The 21,942-nt window shown below is 47.0% G+C and overlaps 1 protein-coding gene across 3 annotated transcripts in view; it reads left to right on the top strand.

The window, feature by feature from the left end:
* Positions 1-21,294, top strand: part of SEMA4F (ssemaphorin 4F) — a 31,399-nt gene extending 10,105 nt beyond the window's left edge. For 2 of the 3 annotated variants that reach the window (XM_036099418.2, XM_036099417.2), the window contains 9 exons: positions 8,321-8,440; positions 8,539-8,690; positions 9,340-9,518; positions 9,735-9,882; positions 10,005-10,227; positions 10,368-10,477; positions 10,593-10,753; positions 14,501-14,559; positions 14,801-21,294. In XM_036099418.2, coding sequence (XP_035955311.1) covers positions 8,321-8,440; positions 8,539-8,690; positions 9,340-9,518; positions 9,735-9,882; positions 10,005-10,227; positions 10,368-10,477; positions 10,593-10,753; positions 14,501-14,559; positions 14,801-15,411 — 1,763 coding nt within the window. In that variant the 3' untranslated portion in view covers positions 15,412-21,294. The remainder of the gene's footprint in view (positions 1-8,320; positions 8,441-8,538; positions 8,691-9,339; positions 9,519-9,734; positions 9,883-10,004; positions 10,228-10,367; positions 10,478-10,592; positions 10,754-14,500; positions 14,560-14,800) is intronic. The other variant, XM_036099424.2, reaches the window with a different exon arrangement.
* The last annotated feature ends 648 nt before the right edge of the window (positions 21,295-21,942 follow it).

Below are 21,942 nucleotides of genomic sequence, written 5' to 3'. Positions count from 1 at the left end.
AAATGGATTACTATATCAAAGGGTGTGAACATTTTATGGCTCATTATTTGTTGCTAATTGAGTTTTTAGAAAGAGTGGTACCAGTTTACACCCTAAATCAGCAGGAATGAAAGTGTTTTCCTTTTTTCTCACATAAATTTCACTAGAATAGTATTGTTATCATTTTGAAAAATCTTTGCTAGTTTGAGGCTAAAAAATAGCACCTTGTTTTAATTTGTATTTCTTTGAATATTAGGTAGTTAAACATTTTTCGTATTTTCGTACTTATTTTTGTTTCTTCTTCGGTAAATCCTCTGCTCATATTCTTGGGCCAGTTACCAGGTGGGATATGTGTTCCAATCTATATCTTTTCCTTTGTGGTTATGTATGTCTTTAAGCTAAATCCTTCTTCAGTTAGAGAGCAGATAAAAATTTTTCTTCTTATAAGTTTTTCCCCCAAACGTTTAACTCTTTGATCTGTTTGGAACTTACTTTGAATGAATGGCATGAGATGGAGATGTAAATTTGTTTTTCCCAATTAGCTAATCAGTAGACTCAGCAGCATTCATCGTACTGCTTTTTCTTTCTTTACTGACTTTTGCTGTTCATTGTTGTAAAATTAATTTTTACCCATTCTTTTGGACTACATTTTATGAAAAACAAAAATTGGGACACAAGATCTAACAGTGAAATTTTTTTTCTTACTCACGGCTTTATAGGAAAAGTCTTAAAAGCTAGCTATACAAATTAAATCACTCTTAGTCATACAGTTAATGACTTCCCTTTTCTGAAAAGTAATAAAATAACAGAGTTTTTGAAAATGAACATGGGCGCCTGGGTGGCTCAGTCGTTGAGTGTCTGCCTTCGGCTCAGATTATGATCCCAGGGTCCTGGGATCGAGCCCCACATCGGGCTCCCTGCTCAGCCGGGAGCCTGCGTCTCCCTCTCCCACTCCCCTTGCTTGTGTTCCCTCTCTCGCTGTCTCTCTCTCTGTCAAATAAGTAAATAAAATCTTAAAAAAAAAAAAAAATGAACATAAACTAGAAATCTAGTAAATACAAGATTTGTCATTTTTATCATTCATCTGCAATTGAAATTGATGAAACCTTGTTTATAGTCATACATGTTTGCATAAAACAGTTTAGTCTATAGTTTTCTTGGCTTTTTATCAAACATCTTTGGCAAAACTCTGAACCAGTCATTGGATCATTAAGAAAGATTTATCAGTTTTAGCAGCTGTTTCTTGATTCTACATAATTTTTTATCAACAAAATGACTTCTTGGGCGCCTGGGTGGCTCAGTTGGTTAAGCGACTGCCTTCGGCTCAGGTCATGATCCTGGAGTCCCGGGATCGAGTCCCACATCGGGCTCCCTGCTGAGCAGGGAGTCTGCTTCTCCCTCTGACCCTCCTCCCTCTCATGCTCTCCCTATCTCATTCTCTCTCTCGCAAATAAATAAAATCTTAAAAACAAAAAACAAAAAACGAAATGACTTCTTAATTACAGCAATCTAAGGTTAATTGATTACTTTGACTTTCTTTGTTTCAAGTAATAATATTTATACTCAACCTTCTGCATGTAATCTCTCTGTGTTCCAGTCAGCAAGTGAATTCACTTGCTGTGAATTCGTGTGGTTTAAGAACACAAATTTCATAAATAAGATCATTGTATGACAAAGAACATTTTCAAAAAGGAAAGACATTTTTCAAAAGGATTTCAAGTTTCTTTTTTTTCCAGATAATGAAATTCAAGTTGCATTTCATCTGATAATTGATGGAAATGATCAGAAGTCACTTTCTAACTATTTAGAATGGCTGGCTTCTCCATGTCTCTTTCTGTCTTCGATCCAAATCACAGTCAATACCAATATTATACATTTTCCTCTGAAGTTCGTACTTTATAGGGCTATAATTTAAATTTCTTTAAACTTGACGTATGTGCCAGTATTCAGTTGGAGCTTTCAATGTTGATCTATTATGCCCTGCTGCCCCTTTGTTTTGAAATAGCAGCATAGAAAATTGGGGCACCTGGGTGGCTCAGTAGTTAAGCGTCTGCCTTCGGCTTAGGTCATGATCCCAGGGTCCTGGGATTGAGCCCCACATCAGGCTTCCTGCTCCACGGGAAGCCTGCCTCTCCCTCTCCCACTCCCCCTGCTTGTGTTCCCTCCCTCTCTCGCTGTCTCTCTCTCTGTCAAATAAATAAATAAAATATTTAAAAAAAAAAAAAAGAAAGAAAATAGCAGTATAGAAAATAGTGACAACATTATGTAAGAACTAGAACTTAAATTCCCAGTTAGGATCTGTAAAAATGTCCTTGAGAATTATAGAGCTATTTTGAAATAAAAAGAAGAGCTTTTAGTAATGAAAATATTATTAGAATGTAATAGCAGGAGCATTTCTTATTTTAAATTATAAAAATTACAGTGTGCATTGTGGGTAATTGAGAAAATATAGAAACATATAATGAAGGAAGTGAAAAGCTAATTGTAATTCAGTCATCACCAGGTAGCCACTATTACTATTTTCGACTATTTTCGTCTACTGTGTTTGTGTGCATATTTGTAATACATTGGAATTATCGTACATATTTCACTTAATATTGTATGCTGAACATTTTCTCATAGAATTAATTATTCAAAACATGATTTTTAGTGATTGCATACTCTTCCATCACTTGAATTAGCACAGTCTATTCCCATATAATTATACATTCAAAATGTAAAATAAATTATTGCTTTTATAAATAATGCAGAAGAAATCCTTTCGCATAAATGTTTATGTAAATCCCTTACATGAATCTAATTAATCGCATATGAGTCAATCCAGAGAGTAGAATTGCTGGGCCAAAGGGTGTAAAGGTTTTTTTTTTTTTTTTTAAGATTTTGTTTATTTACTTGACAGAGACACAGCGAGAGAGGGAACACAAGCAGGGGGAATGGGAGAGGGAGAAACAGGCTTCCTGTGGAGCAAGGAGCCCGATGCAGGGCTCGATCCCAGGACCCTGGAATCATGACCTGAGCCGAAGGCAGACGCCTAATGACTGAGCCACCCAGGCGCCACCAGTGTAAAGGTTTTTATGGTACTTAGTGGATTTGGCCAAATTGCCCTCCAGTTAGTCCCGCCAGCATTGACAAAAGGACCTCTCTCATTGCACCCTTGTCAGTCCCAAGTAATATAGTTAATAAACATACAGTGATTCCTCCAGAGCCCAATTTTATATATTTTTGCTTGCATCTCCATTAGTGAGGTTGAAAAACTTTCCATGTGTTTATTGGTACTTGCATTTATTTAGGAAAAAGCCTCAGAAATCTTGTCTTCAAATATGACATTTATTTTTACTGCACTTAGATAAAATTAACAGAATTTTCTCAGTGTCTCTTTTTGCACTGTTCCAATTTGGAAAAATGCAGATATTTTGACATATTTATGTTCACATTAGCCTAAGAACACTGGCAATTCCTTCTGTCTCCTTTGGAGGGTCTTTGTCTCCCACTCATCCTTTCAAGGTTGGGGTTCCTTGGACCCCCTCTCAAGGTCCTGTTCTCTTCTCATTCTATGTGGTTGTGGTCTCAACCAGCCTCACAGATTTGTTTCTACTGCATTCTGATGCCTCCCAGACATTATCTGGGGCTACAGACCACATATCCAGCTGCCTTCCAGACATCTCCACATAGATATCCCACAGAAATCTCAATATCAGCATGTCGCAAACCAAGCTCATCATCCTCACTCACCTCCCCCAACCCTGCTCCACCACCAGTGTCCCCTCCTCTGGGTGCACAGTGCTGTTACTCTCCCAAGTAACCCAGTTGGAGACAGCAGTCAGTCATCTTTGGTTCTCCCTACCAACATCCTATAACAAATAGGGCTTTTATCGAGAAGAGCAGAAGGAGGGAGTATTTGTTCTTTCTCTTAGGGAATCTATCCTGTGTTTTATCTTCTCTGTTTGATCTCATTGCATCTTGCGATTACTGCATCTGACAAGAGGCACTGCAAATGTCCCAGATGTACTGGGTGCTGCTGGCATTTTGGGGTCAAACCTACCTCTTAAATTCAGGAATGTTTGCCCCAAGACTAGCATTCACACACTGAAACAAGACAGTTGGAAATCCTAAGTGATCAACAGAGGAAATGGTAGAATAAACACTGCATCTCCCGCTATCTAATTATGTCCTCATCATAGGCTGTTATATATAAAAAAAAAGTATCTAGCTGGCCTAATCTTTAAATAAGGAAATGGAGAATATTAGGCTAGGAGCTATCTATCCTGCAAAGCTCTGACTGTGTGAAGAAAAGGGAATGGAGGAAGGAAGGCCAGGGCATGTTTAAAATCCTTTTTTTTTTTTAAAGCTAATGAATGATTATTCCTATTGTAAATCTTCTTTAGAAGTGACCGTTTTGATACCAGAGTGAAAAATTGGAACCCCAGGGTAGAGTGAAATACTACCGTGGAGTATGCAAGGCTGTCAGCGTTGGGTTGCTGACACGTCTGGGAAGACTACATCACAAGCTTTACACTTGGGCGACGAGAGATCTATTGCCACACAGAATTGTGATTTTTCTTTGGTTGTGATTCTTCATCTTTTGTGGCTTTCAGTCTTTTTTTTTTTCCTCGATATTTCCAAAATGAAAAATACCTTAATTTGGGGGGGGTTATTAAAGCTTTTAAAAGATGGTAACTACAACAAACATTCAGTGAGTACAAAAAAGTAGAAAGGAGAAAATGAAAATCATTGTAATTCCATTAATCAGAAATGTGTCATTAACACTGTAGAGTTGTAGCTCCTTCCAATCTTTCCTATGTCTGCAGACATATACGTGTTTTTTTTTAAATAGGGTTATATTATACCTGGTGTGTTTTTTCTAACCAGTTTGCTCACTGAATTCAGCACTGTGGGCATCATTCTCTTTTGCACATCATCTTTTGCCAATAGCAAATGTGTGTTTTAATGTTTACTGAATTGATTCATTCAGTACTGACTTGCTGACGATTGCACACACAGGGGTATTTCATTATGTGAGCAATGCAACATAATATTTGAAATTGATGCTGTCCTGGAGAATCTAGGACATGTGGTGAACCTGTGTCCTCCTGTCCTCGTGACTGTGATGCTGCTGTTCCTTCTTGGGGTGCGTGCGTGTGTGTGCACGCGCGTGTGTGTATTGCAAGCCCCTTGGTACTCCTGGAATACCTGGAACCCTGCTACTTCCCCCCAAAGTGTCTGACCCCTCCTGCTGTCCCTTAGTGTCAGTGACCTTCTGCTCTTTCACTCCGAGTGAGTGTACTTTTCAGCAATTCTAGGCTCCGGAGTTGCTGTCTGCCCCCATTGATCCCTTAGAAACTTTTGGGACCTTTTACCTCCATCCACTGCTGGGTCCTTACAAAATATTTATTTGTTGCTCCCCCCTCCCGCCACCAAGTCATGCTCCCAAATATTCGTAACTGTCTCCTCCACAGATCTCTCTCCATTCTCAGGGTGTCCATTGACACAGCTTCTGCCGAGTTTTGGTTTTAGAGTGTTTTGTGTACAATACTCGTAGGGAGATTTTTCATTGTAACTCTGGCTTCTGTATCAACTTTTCCCCCTGCCTTGGAAGTACAGAGGGTTGGCTCATTTGCTGCTCCATGTGCTATCAGACCATGCCCTGCCCTTAACCTGGTTTTCTCCTTCCTGAAGTACTCTGGGAGGGAATGGGGTGACATTTTATAGCCCACCCTCCCCCTACCTTCTGGCAACAACTCAAGCCTGTGGTCCCTGAGGTTTCATAAGGAGCCTCAACTCACATGCATTGAATGGCAGCCATATGCCAGGCCCTACGTGGGTTCTGTGTTTGTATCGCATTTAACCCTCAGCACTGCTCCGAGTGGAGGGTGGTATTATCTCCATTCTATGTTTGAGGTACCTGAAGCTAATTTGCCCAGATCATACTACTTATAAGTATTTAGGGTCCAAAGCCAGGCCTTCCGAGCTCCAGAACACTTGGATTCTTTTCACAGTCTCCAGGGGTAGAATAGTCTCCCCTCCCCACCCCACAAGAGCATTTCTAACCCTCTGCTGCTGCCCTCAGAGGCTTTCTGACCCTTTTTTGCTTTGTATGAAGTATTTTTTAAAATAGTGGTTATTTTTCCAGTACCTGAGACAGGCAACTTTGCTCAAGCATCTGTGACCCCAGGATGATCGTGCTTCCCCCGAAGTGGCTCTACTCTACTGCTTCCTTCAAGGTGCCTGAGTCCCCGTGGCTCCTGCTGGGCCCCCCTGCACCGCCTCCCAGCACACCAGTCTCTCTTGCTTCTCTAGCCTCTCTGACTTGATTTTTCTAGTTGTCTTCAGTAGCCTCTTCCCTTAAATGGTGGTATTCCCAGGGACCTTTTTCTCACTTCCTCTTTCTCCCTGGCTATCACATTCATGGCGTGGCTTAAGCCTGACTCCCAAGTTGCCTGACTGGCCCTGTTGCCTGGGCCCTTCTGTCTGATTGCCTTCCATTGTCTCCAACCAGATGTCCTGAAGGGACTTCAACCTTAGCACATTCCACATCTGACGTCCCAGCTACCTCCTTTATGGGCCTTCTCCTATCATTTCCTGGCTTTGCTCACAGTATCACCCTCTGTTGTCACCCATCTTACAAGCTAGAGACCTTAAAGACATTATTTTATTCCATTCTTTCACATCTCATATTCAGTTAATTTTCAAATCTTGTTTTTGTTTCTGCCTCAGAAATATCCCCCAATCCAGTCCTTTTATTTTTCCTCCCTCCCTCCCTTCCTTTTCTTTTCTTTTCTTTTTCCCCCAGCCCTTTTATTCCCTCTGCTGCTACCTAAGTTCCGACCTCCACTCTTGCCTGGATTGTGTGAATGGCCTTATAACTAGCATTATCTTCTTAAAACCCCAAACTGATCATGTCACTGTCTTCCTCAAGAAGATCTGCAGATCTTACCTGTAGGATAAAGTCCACACTCCGTGGCACGGCAGAGCAGACTCTTCACAGTTGGGTGCCCACCTTTTCACCTCCAGCTCCGTCTCTGCTCACTAGCCCAGCAGTCCCCTGTGCCAGAGCTGCGGCCACAGGGAGTGCCCCATGTCCCCGAACATGGCTCCTCTCTTCCCCACCTGCTCGTCTTCCTCTCTGAAGCCCGCCCCCTGGCAAATTGCTCCTTCCTCTGACCTGGCTCAGCTGTCACCTCTTGGATGCTGTTCCCCCTGGTTGTATGTGGGTGGGTTCTCCTCTGTGCTCCCCCACACATCTGCTAGTCCATGTCTCCTGGTATCTGAGCACACGTTTGTCTTCCAGACTCGAATGGGGGCTCTTGGAGGCAGTGATGTGCTTAGCACGTGGCACAGTAGCTTGGACGTAGTAGGTGTGAAGGAATGCCACTCTGTTCTCTCCAGAGTTCCTGGGATACTCAGAATTCCTCCGGGGGGCTCATGACCTTCTACTACCCCTGAGTAATTTTCTCCGAGGCGTGTCTGAGCCCTTGTCTGTGTTACGGGGTGGCTGTGGTTGTCAGATTCCTCCCACAGAGCCGTACCTCCCCTTCCTGCTGGGTGTCTGGGACTTCTCTCTTCTCCAGTCCCCACCATCCCTAGAGCACCTCTGCCCCCGTGCTGTACCAGGAGGGAGTCTCTGCCTCCTCATTGCTTCCTCAAGCTGCCTATGCAGCATTCATTAATCCCCCAGGCTGGTGTTCCTCCAAGTGAGGTCCTGAATCACCCACATGAGGGTCACTCTGACTGCTTGTTTGAGACTTAGTTCTTGGGCCATCCCCTAACTCTACTGGGTGAGAGTTGCTGGGCCGTGGGCCCGGGAATCTGTGTTTTGATAAATTCCCCAATTGATGATGGTATACCCTAAAGCTGTGACTTGTTCCGGAGCAGTGTCCACCCCCCAGTCAGAAAGAGCACCAGTTCCCTCAGACATGGACCGGAGTGGGAGAGCAGAAGTAAGACCGGGGTATGCTGAGAAGTGAACCCCCTTCCTGGAGAGTCACAGTGTAATCAGAACAGTAGGGGATAGAGGTGGCCCTAAAACAACAATGACAAGAAACAAGCCAACAGACAAAAAAAGCCTAATTTTCACAAGGGCAGCCCTTACTCTTCCTTCCTGCACGTTAGCATGCCGGCAGTTCCCCCTGAACGTGGGTGGCCTGTTCTACCCTGGAGCCCTTTGTGTCTACGTGGATTGTAAGTGAGATGCTCCCTGTCAGGTGCTTGGCCGTGCCTGCCATGCAGTGGGCACTCAGCTCCTGTGGGTTCCTGCCCCCGCGTCATCCCCTGCTCTGCCTGCAACCCCCTTTGCTCCCCTCAGTCGTCTCTGACAGCCCGTCTCCTCCCTGTCGCCCTGCAGGGGGGGTCCTCTATGTCGCCACTGTGAGAAACTACTTGGGGACGGAGCCGATAATCTCCCGGGCTGTGGGTCGCGCCGAGGACTGGATTCGGACAGAGACCTTGCCGTCCTGGCTTAACGGTGGGGAGAGGGGGAAGGGTGCTCTGGGGGACAGAGCTGGCTGAGGCCGGGTGGCCCCAGGCTGCGTCTGTGGTATCTGAGGCCACTGGTCTCCCCAGCCCCAGCGTTTGCTGCAGCCGTGGCCTTGAGCCCAGCCGAGTGGGGGGATGAAGACGGAGATGATGAGATCTACTTCTTCTTTACGGAGACTTCCCGAGCATTTGACTCATATGAGCGCATTAAGGTCCCACGGGTGGCCCGTGTGTGTGCGGTGAGACCACTGTCCCTTCTGTCTGCCTGTCCTCTTCTGCTCTGCCTGTTCTGTCTTTGCCTCTCTGGGCCTCTGTCTTTGCATCTCTCCTCTGTCTCCTTTTTCCCTCTGCCTTGACTTCTTTTCTGGGAGCTTGGGGAGTGTGGGGAAAGGGCTCTGGCCTTTCACCCCCATAATTACCCTTATGACACATTGTCCCCAGGAGGTGGACTAGTGGAGAGGTCAAAGGCGGGAACTGTTGAGAGCTAGTCCTAGGTTCAAGTCCTGGCTCCACCAGTTCCTGCCTCTGTGACTCTGGGCAGGTTCTTTAGCATCTTTTAACCTCCTCTGTGAGATGAGGATATTAATGATCTCTAGCTGTAAGGGTTGTTTTGAGGACTTAATGAGGTGACTTATGGAAAGCATGTAGGGCGGTATTTCATAAGTGCGCAATGAACTCAGTCACCGTCATTATTACTGTGACCCCATCCAGCCCCAGATCTCCTTATCCCCTGCAGTATTCTGTATCTCCATCCTTGCATTTCTGTGCATCTGTCTTCCCGTCTGTCTGTGTCTGCCCTGAAGACAGGAGGAAACCTATATTGGTGTCCTCATGCCTCCCACAATGTTGTTGTTCTAAAGAGAACTTCCATTGTGCTTGTCACCCCAGGGGGACCTTGGGGGCCGGAAGACCCTCCAGCACAGATGGACGACATTTCTGAAGGCTGACCTGCTATGTCCAGGGCCTGAGCATGGCCGGGCCTCCAGTGTCCTGCAGGACGTGGCTATTCTCCGACCTGAGCATGGATCGGAGACCCCCATCTTTTACGGCATCTTTTCCTCCCAGTGGTGAGGGGGGTCTGGTGTGGGGGAGAGTTACAGGGTGGGAGATACATGGGGGACGGGTGCAGCATCAGGGCTGTCTGCTCCAGAGGGGGTGGGCTCTCCCTGGAGCAGGCTGCATGGCTCCCTTTGCATTTCTCATGGGTCCTCTCATTTGACGGGGATGAGTTGCTGTTCCCTAGTTCCCTCCAAATATCTGGCTCCAACCTGTGACTCTTACAGGGAGGGGGCGGCCATCTCTGCTGTCTGTGCCTTCCGACCACAGGACATTCGGACAGTGCTGAGTGGTCCCTTCAGAGAGCTGAAACATGACTGCAACAGGGGACTGCCTGTCATGGACAACGATGTACCCCAGCCCAGGCCTGGAGAGGTGAGGGGGGTGAATTTCCTCACTTCACGCCTGCATGGCCGCAGGAGAGAAAGGGCCCAACTAAGCATCACGGACACTTCCTGGCCCCTGGGAAACTGTCACCCATCCTGTGTTTCCTCTAGTGCATCACCAACAACATGAAGCTCCAGCAGTTTGGCTCATCACTCTCCCTGCCTGATCGTGTGCTCACCTTCATCCGGGACCACCCCCTTATGGACAGGCCAGTGTTTCCAACCGATGACCATCCCCTGCTCGTCACTACAGACACAGCCTATCTCAGAGTTGTGGCCCACAGGGTGACCAGCCTTTCAGGGAAAGAGTATGATGTGCTCTACCTGGGGACAGGTATGTTCAGTAGTCCAGCGAGTTGCCCATCCAGTGCACACATGCTCCTGTCACAGAGCGGGTCCCCTACGTACAGGTGTCAGAGTCCCCAGGCACAGGTACAGTTCTGTCATATGTCTTACCACTTGTCTGCTTCCTAGAGGATGGACACCTCCACCGAGCAGTGCGGCTTGGAGCCCAGCTCAGCGTCCTGGAGGATCTGGCCTTGTTCCCGGGGCCACAGCCAGTTGAGAGTATGAAATTGTATCAAGTGAGTTATAGATTTGGGGGAATCTGGTGGGGATACATCTGAGTCCAGAGCTAGTTTGTTACCCTGAGGCCTGGGAGATCCAGCGTATTCTTCTTCCCTCACTCTCTTTCTGTAGAGCTGGCTCCTGGTGGGCTCCCGTACCGAGGTGACACAAGTGAGCACAACCAACTGTGGCCGTCTCCAGAGCTGCTCAGAGTGCATTCTGGCCCAAGACCCTGTCTGTGCCTGGAGCTTCCGGCTGGATGCATGTGTGGCCCATGCTGGGGAGCATGGCGGGTGAGTGTCGCTGCGCCGGTCGGTCTCTTGCCTGCTGTCTCAGGGCACCGGCCCATCCACATGTTTGTGTCCGTTTCTCATCTGTTGGGGTACCTGGCTCCTCAGTCGGTAGAACGTGTGACTCTTGATCTCAGGGTCATGAGTTCAGGCCCCATGTTGGGTGTGGAGCCTACTTTATTTTATTTTATTTTATTTTATTTATTTTACTTTAATTTTATTTTAGAGAGCGTGAGTGGGGGGCGAGGGGTGGGGGAGGGGCAGAGGGAGGGGGAGAGAGAGAATCCCAAGCAGGCTCCACACTCAGTGCAGGGCTGATACGGGGGTGGATCTCACAGCCCTGAGACGATGACCTGAGCCGAAATCAAGTTGGACACTTAACCGATTGAGCCACCCAGGCGCCCCCATGTGGAGCTACTTTAAAAAAAAAATGTCTCTCATCTGTTAATGCTGCCCTACCTGTGTGTGTGTGTGTTCTGTCTGTGTCACTGTGTGTCCGTCTGTCAGTGCATACTGACTCGTGTGTCTGTCCATCTGGTGCTGCCTCATCAATGTCCTTGCCTCTCTGCTGGACCTGCTCTGACCGTGTGACTGACCTCCAGGTTGCCCACACTTCTCAGTTTTCATTTTACAAGAGCTCTCAGAAGTGTTTGCAGCGTTGACTGCTCCCTGCTAACTTGAGATACTGGAGCCTCTTGCCTTCTCTGACTCTGCATTCTCCTGGATTTCCTCCTTCCCCCACCAGTCTGTCTCCCTTACTGACTCCTTTTCCATCCCACTTCTGAATGTTGGTATTCCTCAGGGTTCGTTCAGTCCTTCTCTTTACACTTCCACACACTCTCCAAGTGATCTCACTCCCATTATCTTCAACACCAGCTGAGTGCCGCTGACCACCACTGATGTGTCTTTAGTTGAACTGTGGGATTCCCTATCTCACCGCCTACCTGATATTCCCTTCACAAGCAACTCAAGCTGAGCAAGTCTTAGCGTGCACCATTGTTTCCTCTTTCCTTCACATGCTCTTCCTGTGGTTTTCATCATTGCAAAAAAGGGACCTCCATCCAAGCCAGAATTGCCTGTGCTGTCTTGCAGTTAGTACTGACTCTAGCTCCATCTGTCCACAGCCACTTCCCCCCTTCTCTGCTGCTCTCACCCTAGTCCAAGCCATCATCGCTTCTTGACCAGATTACTCTGGCAACCTCTTAATTGGTTTCCTTTTGACCACTGGGGGATCCGACCATCTCTTTTCCCCTCAGCGGCTAGCTTAAAATTATATATCACATTGAAGCAAATCCCTGACATCATATTCATCTGAAATATTTCAGTATGTATCTCTACCAGGTAAGGACTCTCCCTCTCTCTTTTTTCTTTTTAAATTTTTAAAAAGATTTTATTTATTATTTGAGAGAGAGAACACGAGAGGAGGGAAGGACAGAAGGACAATCAGACTCCCCACTGAGTGTAGAGCCCTCCACGGGGCTCAATCCCAGGGCCCTGGGATCATGACCTGAGCTGAAGTCAGATGCTTAACCGACTGAGCCACCCAGGTGCCCCCCCCATAAGGACTTGGTTAAAAAACATTTTATTATAAGGAATTTCAAACATTCAAAAGTAGAATAATACAATGAATTCCTATCATCTCTTGCTCAGCTTCACAACTATCAACTCCTGACCAATCTTGCTTCACCAACATCCTCACTCACTCCCAGTTATTTTATAGCAGATCTCAAACATCTTATCACTTTATCCATAAATCTTGCAGTATATACCTTTAACACAGATGGAATTAAAAATAAGACAAAACCATATTATCATTATTATACCATAAACTTAATATCATGAGACATCCAATCAGTGTTCCAGTTATCTCAATTGGGTATACTTCAAGATAGTTGCTTAAGTTAGGATCCAAATAATGTCCATCGATTGAAATTGATTGGTGTTTCTTAAGTCTTTTAAGTTTTAGGTGAGATTCCCTTTAATGAAACATTTTTTTTTTTTTTTTTTTAAAGATTTTATTTATTTATTTGACAGAGAGAGAGACAGCGAGAGAGGGAACACAAGCAGGGGGAGTGGGAGAGGGAGAAGCAGGCTTCCCGCCAAGCAGGGAGCCCGATGCGGGGCTCGATCCCAGCACCCTGGGATCATGACCTGAGCTGAAGGCAGACGCTTAACGACTGAGCCACCCAGGCGCCCCTAATGAAACATTTTTAATCGATTGCTTGGAAAATATTTTTTTCAAACTGACTTTGAGATTTCCTATTTTGAAGCCCAGTTAATTTATAATATATTTGTACATATTACTGAACCATAAGGTTACCAATATTTTAGAAGTAAAAGTATTTGTTTTGGGAATCAGTTTTTCATTAAGAATGTTGATCTGGTAGTTTCTCTTGGGAGAACTTTTAAATGTCTAAGACAAGGCAAGTGCTTTATTGTTTTAATACCCATTAAAATAAGAATATCATTGTTTTTGGGTATCTTGTGTACTTGAGCCTTTTAAGATATATGTATGTGTGGGGTGTGGGGTATGTGTATATGCTAGTATATTTCTTGGTAATACAAGAAATTACCAAGTTGGTACTTCTTTTTTTTTTTAAAGATTTATTTATTTGAGAGTGAGAGTGAGAGAGCATGCGCACATGAGTGGGGTGAGGGGCAAAGGGAGAGGAAGAAGGAGAGAAGCAGACTCCCTGCTAAGTGCAGAGCCTGAGGCGAGGTGGGTGGGGCTCCATCCCAGGAGTCTGAGATCATGACCTGAGCCAATATCAAGAGTCAGATGCACAACCGACTGAGCCACCCAGGTGCCCCACCATGTTGGTACTTCTATGCACTCTATCCTCCACACCTCAATTCATATGAGCGAGAAAAACAGACTCTGGAGTTCCTGTGGCTATAGCTGCTCAAATGGCCTTCGCATGTTCCCCACTCTCAGCCAGACTAAGTGACCTTGGTTTTACCCAGGAGACTGTAATGTATTCATACCGGTCTTGGAGCTCATTTCAGGGGCCTTAATTCATGTGCAAGGAATTCACACTCTATAAATAGAGTCTATCTTTGGTTGAGACTTTTGTGTGTTCAGATCAGTGGAGATAGCTTGGGGGAGGTCTCCCTCTGGGGAGTGGTGACAGGGACTTTAGGGTGAACAGCCTGTCCTGCTGTCCCTGTGTCAGGCACAGTCCATGCATATCCTGGAAGAAGCAGGATTGTGTTGTTTGAAACCGATCCATTTGAGGCTAATAGACATCAATAGGTGTTGGAGAGAGAAAGTTCCTACATAGAGGTGAGCCGCTTTTATGAAACAAAAAGTCATCTCCCTCACAGAATTTTGATTCACTTTTATAGAAAAGAAGTTTTCTCTCTTAATAGAAAACAAGTTAACTGTAGTTTTTATGTCCCCCCCCCCCCCCGAGAAATCTTGTGGTTGTGGATACCCAGATACATTTCGTGGAACATTCATATGCGTTTTTTTTAAAGCATCCTCCAAACACCTTTCCAACAGACTTACTGCTAATTTAATTCTCTGTGGTCTGCTGGAAATATGTGTAGAATTTGACATGGCAAGTGTCATGAGGAGCAAAAGGGGTATTGGGGGAAATTTTATTGATGAAGAGAATGTTGACTGATAGTTTCAGGAGTATTTATGAAATGGGAGCTGTGATCCCATTACATTACTAAATGTTCTTTGGTGCCGAGCAAAGTAGAAGGGGATGTTGACACTGGATTTACCAAGTATTCTCTTCTCTACAGGCTGGTCCAAGACATAGAGTCAGCAGATGTCTCTTCTTTGTGTCCCAAAGAGCCTGGAGGTCTGTATGGTTTAGGGGAATGTGGGTGGAGTGGGTGAAAGGGGCTAGAACGCTGTCTGTTTGGGACCCACTTTAAAGATTGGAAGGTATGGCAGCCAGTGACCCGTGGTCTTACTGTCTTTGGGAATCTCCATTTTATCTCTGTCCCCATGGCTCCTTCTTGTGTCTGATATCATGCTACATGCATTACATCCCAGCTGGTAGCATTACCACCTTTCATGTCTTTGCTCTCTCTCTGCAGAACGCCCAGTAGTGTTTGAAGTTCCCGTGGCTACAGCGGCACATGTGGTCTTGCCGTGTTCCCCAAGTTCAGCATGGGCGTCCTGTGTGTGGCACCAGCCCAGTGGAGTGACTGCACTTACCCCTCGGCGGGATGGGCTAGAGGTGGTGGTAACCCCAGGCGCCATGGGTGCTTATGCCTGCGAATGTCAGGAGGGGGGGGCGGCCCGTGTGGTGGCTGCTTACAGCTTGGTGTGGGGCAGCCAGCGGGCCCCCCCAAGTCAGGCCCACACAGTGGGGGCTGGACTGGCCGGCTTTCTCCTGGGGGTTCTTGCAGCATCCCTGACTCTCCTTCTGATCGGTCGGCGTCAGCAGCAACGGCGACAGAGGGAACTTCTGGCTAGAGACAAGGTGGGCTTGGACCTAGGGGCCCCACCATCTGGGACCACGAGCTACAGCCAGGACCCTCCCTCACCTTCTCCTGAAGATGAACGGCTGCCCCTGGCCCTGGCCAAGAGGGGCAGTGGCTTTGGTGGCTTCCCTCCACCCTTCCTGCTTGATCCTTGCCCGAGCCCAGCCCACATTCGGCTTACTGGGGCTCCTCTAGCCACATGTGATGAAACGTCCATCTAGGGCAAGTGACCACTAGTGCACGGGTGACCGTTGGAGGGGGATGACCATCGAGATGCTGGGGGTACTGGGCCTGGAAGACGGTCATGGGCTCTGAGTTCTCTTTGGTCTTTGCGTCTGCCCTCTTGGGGCCTGGCTGGGCTCAGGGCCAAGTCTGTGCTTGATTTCCTGATTCCCACGAGAGACCAGAGCTGCTGTCTCCAGTGAATCAGGACTTTTCCCACCTCTGCCCTCTGAACCGCTGTGACCCCTTCAGCCTTGGCCTCCTCTCTCCGGGGATGGGGTACAGGACATAGCTCTGACTTTGCCTTCTGGTGGGCCCTGGCTGGAAGGAAGAGCACTAGAGGTGGTGGGGGCTAGTGTGCATTAAGTCCTTCTGTTCATTCTCTGAGTTTATCGGACTCTCTGTGGGGAGTGCATGATCCCCGTGTTGCAACATGAAATCTCTGCCCTGAGATGTCCCCCAACCCAGTTAGTTGCCCTTCTTCCATGAAAGAGTGTGTGTCAATATGCAGGTGTTTGTGGGAGGCCTGGCCACACGTGCATGCATGACTGGGCCAGTGCTCTGGTGTACCCCTGGGGGGTCAGACCTGGTGCTCGGGTGTACCCCTGGGGGGTCAGACGGGGGAAGATGGGAATGAGGCATTGCCTGCAGAACTTCAGACCCTGTAGCCAGTGAAGGAATGGTTTTCCTTTCTAAAAGGAAACAAACCACCACCCCGTCCCCATCACCTCCCACAACCCTTCTCTTGAGTAGAGGAAAAACCCCCAAAGTGACCTTTTGGGTGGGAGGGACAGCGGGACACATGACCCCATCATTTTCTTTGTTTTTGCCTCCCGGCTGCCACCACTGCCACACACAGCTGTTCTTTCTCTGGCTGGAGTATAGGCTGGACCCCCCTTCTTCGGCTCCCGTTAAAAAAACTTCACAACATTCTAAGTATTAAGGGACAACAAAAGGGGAACAGTCATAGGAAATACAAGCTGCATAAAAATAGGTTTGTATCAGTGACTTTACTCAGGTTGACACCCTTGCCCTAAGTCAGAAGTTCTCCACCTGGGGTCCGTGGACTCCCTGAAATCGTATGCAAAATGTTGTCTGTACATGTGTGTCTGTATTTTTATGGGGGGTGGGATGGGTGGGTATGGCTTTCATCAGCTTCTCAAGGCCTTAACAAAGCTAAAGGACCATGCCTCGAGGTCGCCACCCAGTGGTCAAGCTGAGGGAGTGCCACTCACGGCAGTTCTTCCTGCCCCACCATCCGTTCCCTGTGGTCAGCCCCTGGACTCACAGCCGCTGGATGCCCTCTTGTTTCTCCGGTTTCTGGAAGCTGGGCTCTGCGTGTATTTGAAGATACTATCAATTCCTACCAAACATAAAGACCTCTTCCTGCTTCACAGCTCCCAGATACTCTAGGCGTCTCCTGCTCAGTTCTGGTCTTGGCCTGTGTATGTGCCTCGTTCATCCCTGGTAAGGGACCCCCTTGAGCTCCAGTGAATGATCCACCCCTTCCCAGTTGAAGTTTTCAGCTCTACTTTCCTTGGCAGCAGCCTGTGAACTATTCAAAAGAGTCCCCTTGGGCTTGGAATTACCAGTGGCTTTGCCACTAATAGGTGTATGATTTTCAGCAAGTAATCTAATGTAGGAACACTGGTTTACTCATCTGTAAAGTGGGGATAGTAATACCTACCTCAGGGTTGCTGCAAGGATTGAATGGGAAAACATGTAAACAATAAAGCACTATCTATACCAGTAGATGTTGTTACTGTAAAAATTGACCTATGATGCCATAATCCTATAGCTGAACCATATGATAACCGTGACACATGCAATCACTGTAAGCCCCATTCTGTGGGAGGAGGATCATTGGCTCACACAGACATCCTGTTCTGGGTCCTCTCTGGCCAGATCTTAGCTGCTGGTGTCCAGGTTTTGGGAGGCTGGGCCTGTGATTTTTGTGATCCTCAGATGTGCCTAAGCTTAGTGACCTTCTTAGTCCTATATGAGAATGGAGGAAGTCTTGTGTTTATCCTCACTTTGTTCTCTTGAGGTTATGGGTTTATTCCATTTTGGGGGAGGAAGAGAGGTGAGGAGATGTCAGAGGGGCCTGGGGTTTGTGAGGAGGAAAGGGACCAGATCACAGTGGATTTGGGGCATTTGGTCCTTGGACAGTGGCTCTGGTTGGAGGAAAATGAGAAATGTAGGAAAAAATGAGGAAGAGGGAGATAGGCATGAAGGAAAAAGAGCCACCTCTTGGTTGGTGTGAAGTTCAAGCCCCCAAAGTGAGTGGGTAGCACAGGAATATAAAGCCAACTCCCTAAGAAATAGTGTGAATAACTGATTGCATGATCTTTTACCTGTGAAGGTGTGTGAGAATGGAGAAGATCTGTCTGTGGATAAGGGAGCTAAAGAAGGGTGCAGGGTTCCTGCAGGGAGAATTGTAAGGATTCTGGCAGCCAGAGACCTGCCTGGCTTCACACGTTAAAGCAGCCACGGGGAGGGGGAGGGTTGGGCCTTGTGTTTTTATTTATCCCCTGACTCCAAAGATGGCACACTTTCTGGCCCTCACTCTTCAATTCTCCTCTGTTTTTGGCTCTGGACCCTGGCCCATACAATGTGACTCTTGGCTTGCCCCTAACCGGTGGTCTGCTGCTACCCACATGGCCTTACTGAAAGAGCCAGAGAGGGATGCTGGCTGTTGACTCTTACAAGCCAAGTGAGCTCCAGCACTCCACTGGCCCTAACCCAGCAGGAGGCTGACTCACTTCCTTTCTCAGGCACCCTCCCTTTTCCCCCGGCAGTCCTGCAAGTTCACTGGTGGCTCAGTGATGGCAGGAAGGGGATCTTTCCATATCTGCTGGGTCCTGACCTTCCTGGCTACTATGTCCCTGTCGGGGTGGGGGGGGGCAGTCATGGCTACCACTGACCGTTCTTGGTCATCTGCACACAGGTTGTGTCTCAAGGGTCGGGATAAGACTGGCCTTGTTCGTTGTAGCAGAGGCAAGCCTGGCATTTTTAAAAAATCTTCACCAACCGGAGGAGAAACTAGCAATAAAAACAACAAGACCTAGTTCTGCAGTTGTTTTTATTTTATTTTATTTTTTAAGGTTTTATTTATTTATTTGACAGAGAGAGAAGAGCACAAGCAGAGGGAATGGCAGAGGGAGAGGGAGAAGCAGACTGCACTGAGCAGGGAGCCTGATGCGGGACTCGATCCCAGGACCCTGGGATCATGACCTGAGCCGAAGGCAGACGCTTAACCATCTGAGCCAGGCACGTGCCCTGCAGTTGTTTTTTAAATGCAGACCCTTGGTGGGGTCTAGGGACAGGCCTCTCTGTGACATGACAATTTGTGTGGCCGGTAGATAGCAGGTGTGGTTCCAGAGTGGCCCATCTGGATTGATGCAAACCACCAGGTCCTGGTTGAGGTAGGGAAAGGCAAGCCACAGAATGATCTAGCTCCCCGAGGAGGTTAGATGAGGCCAGGTATGTTTGGAAGGGCGCAGACAAGAGATCAGTTTCAGGGGGCTGCTCCAGGCTCTGTGGAGAAATTAGTGCAAGTCACGAACTCTCTGCCTCTTTCAAGGACTCCCAGCCATGGGACTAAGGTTTTCCCCAGACAGACGGGGCCTGGGGCTTGGGGCTCCAGGTGAATCCCGGACCTGCCCACTGGTGGGTGTGGTAATCCTCATTTATGTCAGGGTTGGCGCTCCTCTGGTGGACTCTTGGGCTTGGCCGGCTTAAGCTAAGGGTTTTCATTCCCTGCAGCTGGAGCCACGGTTGGAGCAGGAGAAATCAGCAACTGGTACTGGCCCCAAAGACCCACGTCCCACCCTCAAGTTCAAGCAAGGACTTTGAGTTGAGGAGGCTGGGAATAAAGTCCTCCTGGGACTGGGTTCACTCCAGGGACTCTCTGACAGTTGAGAATTGGGGAGGCTGATAGACCTCTCTGGTAGAGGCTTTGGCAGAGCACTCATGGGGAAAGTCCAGGCCTGGGGCCTTGGGAGGCATACTTCCTATCTGTCAGCTAAGGGGTTCTAATCAGCCTCAGGTGGATTCACTGGAACTCTCCCCTGCAAGCCCGAGAATGCCAAGACTTGGCACCCATTGCCAGCGCTCTCCTTTTAAGACACGTCATTGTGTATGATAAGTAGGCTCCCGTTCCTTCCCCTAGAAGAAGCCAGGAGTCAGGAATGGCCCTTCCCTGAGGTGAGGATGGGGATGGCTGTTTTATTCTTTTAGTGACATAGACCTGCCCCCTGCTTCCATGCAGCTTCTCCATAGCTCTGGGGGGATCGAATGCATGGAGGTTGGAGACAGTCATGACCTTGAGGTTATGGAGAAGTGTCCCCATGGTTAGTGTAGAAGGATGGAGCTGCCTACCTTTTGTCTCTGTCAGCTCAGACGATGAACTTCCCATCACGATCATAGGAACCAGGGACTCTTCTGCTCTTCACCGGGAGCCGCACTAAGTTCCCTGAATTCACGTTCAATTCTAGAGAAAAGGATGGCTACCCCCACGATGGCTGAAATAGAATATTTTCCCCCAGAAGTGACTGGGAGCTGAGAACCAGTTAATTTGATTTATAGAAATAAGTAATCTTTTTTGTACCTGTGGGTTTGTGGAGAAAAATTCATGCCTACTGTAACTAATAGAGTTTCTAAAATTGGCTGAGTGCAGAGTGCAGGCATTATGAACTGGCCTATAGAGTGAGAGAGCAGAAGGGACTGTGGGAGGGGTGGAGCTAAGTGAGCACTAGGGGCCTGAAGTGAAGAAGGAGGACCTTCCTCCAACCCTTTGCAGGAGCCATTCGCCCTAATGTAGCTTCTCCTCAAAGATATCCACCAAACCAATCTTTTATCAGACTCAAAACCCATCACATCTCAGATGTACTGGATTTAGGTAACTTTGGTTTTGTCATAATACTATAGCTCATCATAAGTTGTGATCACCTTGTACTTCCCAGGTAAACATCCTCGAAAAAAGGGCACACGAACCTATGGGGTCCTAGTTGAGAAACCAAGATGTCCACATGCTACTTCTACAAAGGTTTATGAAAAACTGCCATTAGACACTGTGCTAGAGAAGTTCGTATTCTTTCGGGCATTTACTGCTGTACTAGTCAGGACAGGCTTTGTTATGGTGCAGTAACAAACAACCGGATACTCTTGGTGGCTTCAAGCAGCATGTTTCTTTCTTACAGTACTTTAAGGAAGTTCTGATACCTGCTACAACATGGATAGACCTTGAGGACGTGATGAGAAGTGAAGGAAGCTAGTCACAGACAGACAAATTCTGTATGACTCCACTTCTAAAATGAGGTACTCAGAGTAGTTACAGTTATAGTGACAGAAACTAGAATGGTGGTAACCAGGCGCTGGGGGTGAGGAGGATGGGGGGGATTGTTTAACAGGGACAGAGTTTCACTTTTACAAGATGAAAAGAGTTCTGGAGATGGATGGTGCTCATGGTTGCACGATATGAATGTCCTTAATACACACTTAAAGGTGGTGAAGGTGATAAGTTGTATGTGTATTTTACCACAATAAAACAAATTGGAAAAAAAGTGAGGAAGACACAGTCCCTGCCCCCTTGAAGCTCCTAATTCAGTGGGGAGGCAGACAAGTGAGCAGATAACACACTTTGAAAAATACTGTTGTCAAAGTGTGTCCCAAATCTGGAGGAACCCAAAGACACCCCTTCTGTATACATCTCTTCTTAACTGGCTTGAGAAACAGACTTGAGACGTCAACAGAAGACTCTGTGCCCCTAACTGGACCCCAAAGCTATGGACACAGTCCAATGTAGCAGAGTCTAGTGAGATCCATATGCCTCATCTGGTCCTTGTGTGTCCAACCGTACACCGCAGAACTTTTAGAAACAAGATGTGTCTTGGTCTACAGAACTGGCCAAGATTAAAAAAAAAAAAAAAAAGATTGATGAAACTTCGTGACTTTGTGCTGACGAGGGTTTGGGGGCGGGGAATTGAGTAGTCTATCCTATCCTATTGTTGAAAGTGAAATTAGTTTATGCTCTGTGGAAGGCATTCTGGTGATGTCTTATTAAAAACTTTAAAATGTATACATCGTTTGACCCAGTAATTACACGTCTAGAAATTTATTTTAAGGAAATAACAGTATACGTGTGCAAAGATGTATTTCTAAAGGATTTCATTTTAGTATTATATGCCTAAACTATTAGAAAAAAATCTATTTAACAAGAGAAATTTGGTTACATAAGACTCAATATTGACTTGGAAGAAATGTTCACAACGTTGTTAGGTGAAGAAAAGAGACAACCCTGAGAGAGAGAAGAGCAGCCCCAACAGCTGGGAGCTGGCCTGGCATTACCGTGAGGCTAGAGAGTTCCGTGTCACAGCGCAGCGACAGCGGATAAGGCCACTCTGTGATGTGATGGAGCAGATAAAAACAAGACCACTCCATAATCGTGTCTGCACACAGATGAAACAGGAACCTTGTCCAAACCACAAAAATGACCAAGCATCCGCCTGTCCTGGTTCACAGTAGGGTCT

The sequence above is a fragment of the Halichoerus grypus genome, chromosome 10, assembly GCF_964656455.1.
Source record: "Halichoerus grypus chromosome 10, mHalGry1.hap1.1, whole genome shotgun sequence".
In the NCBI taxonomy this organism is placed as follows: domain Eukaryota; kingdom Metazoa; phylum Chordata; class Mammalia; order Carnivora; family Phocidae; genus Halichoerus; species Halichoerus grypus.
The sequence above is the reverse complement of the archived record's forward strand: the minus strand, read 5'-3'. Positions and strand labels throughout refer to the sequence as shown.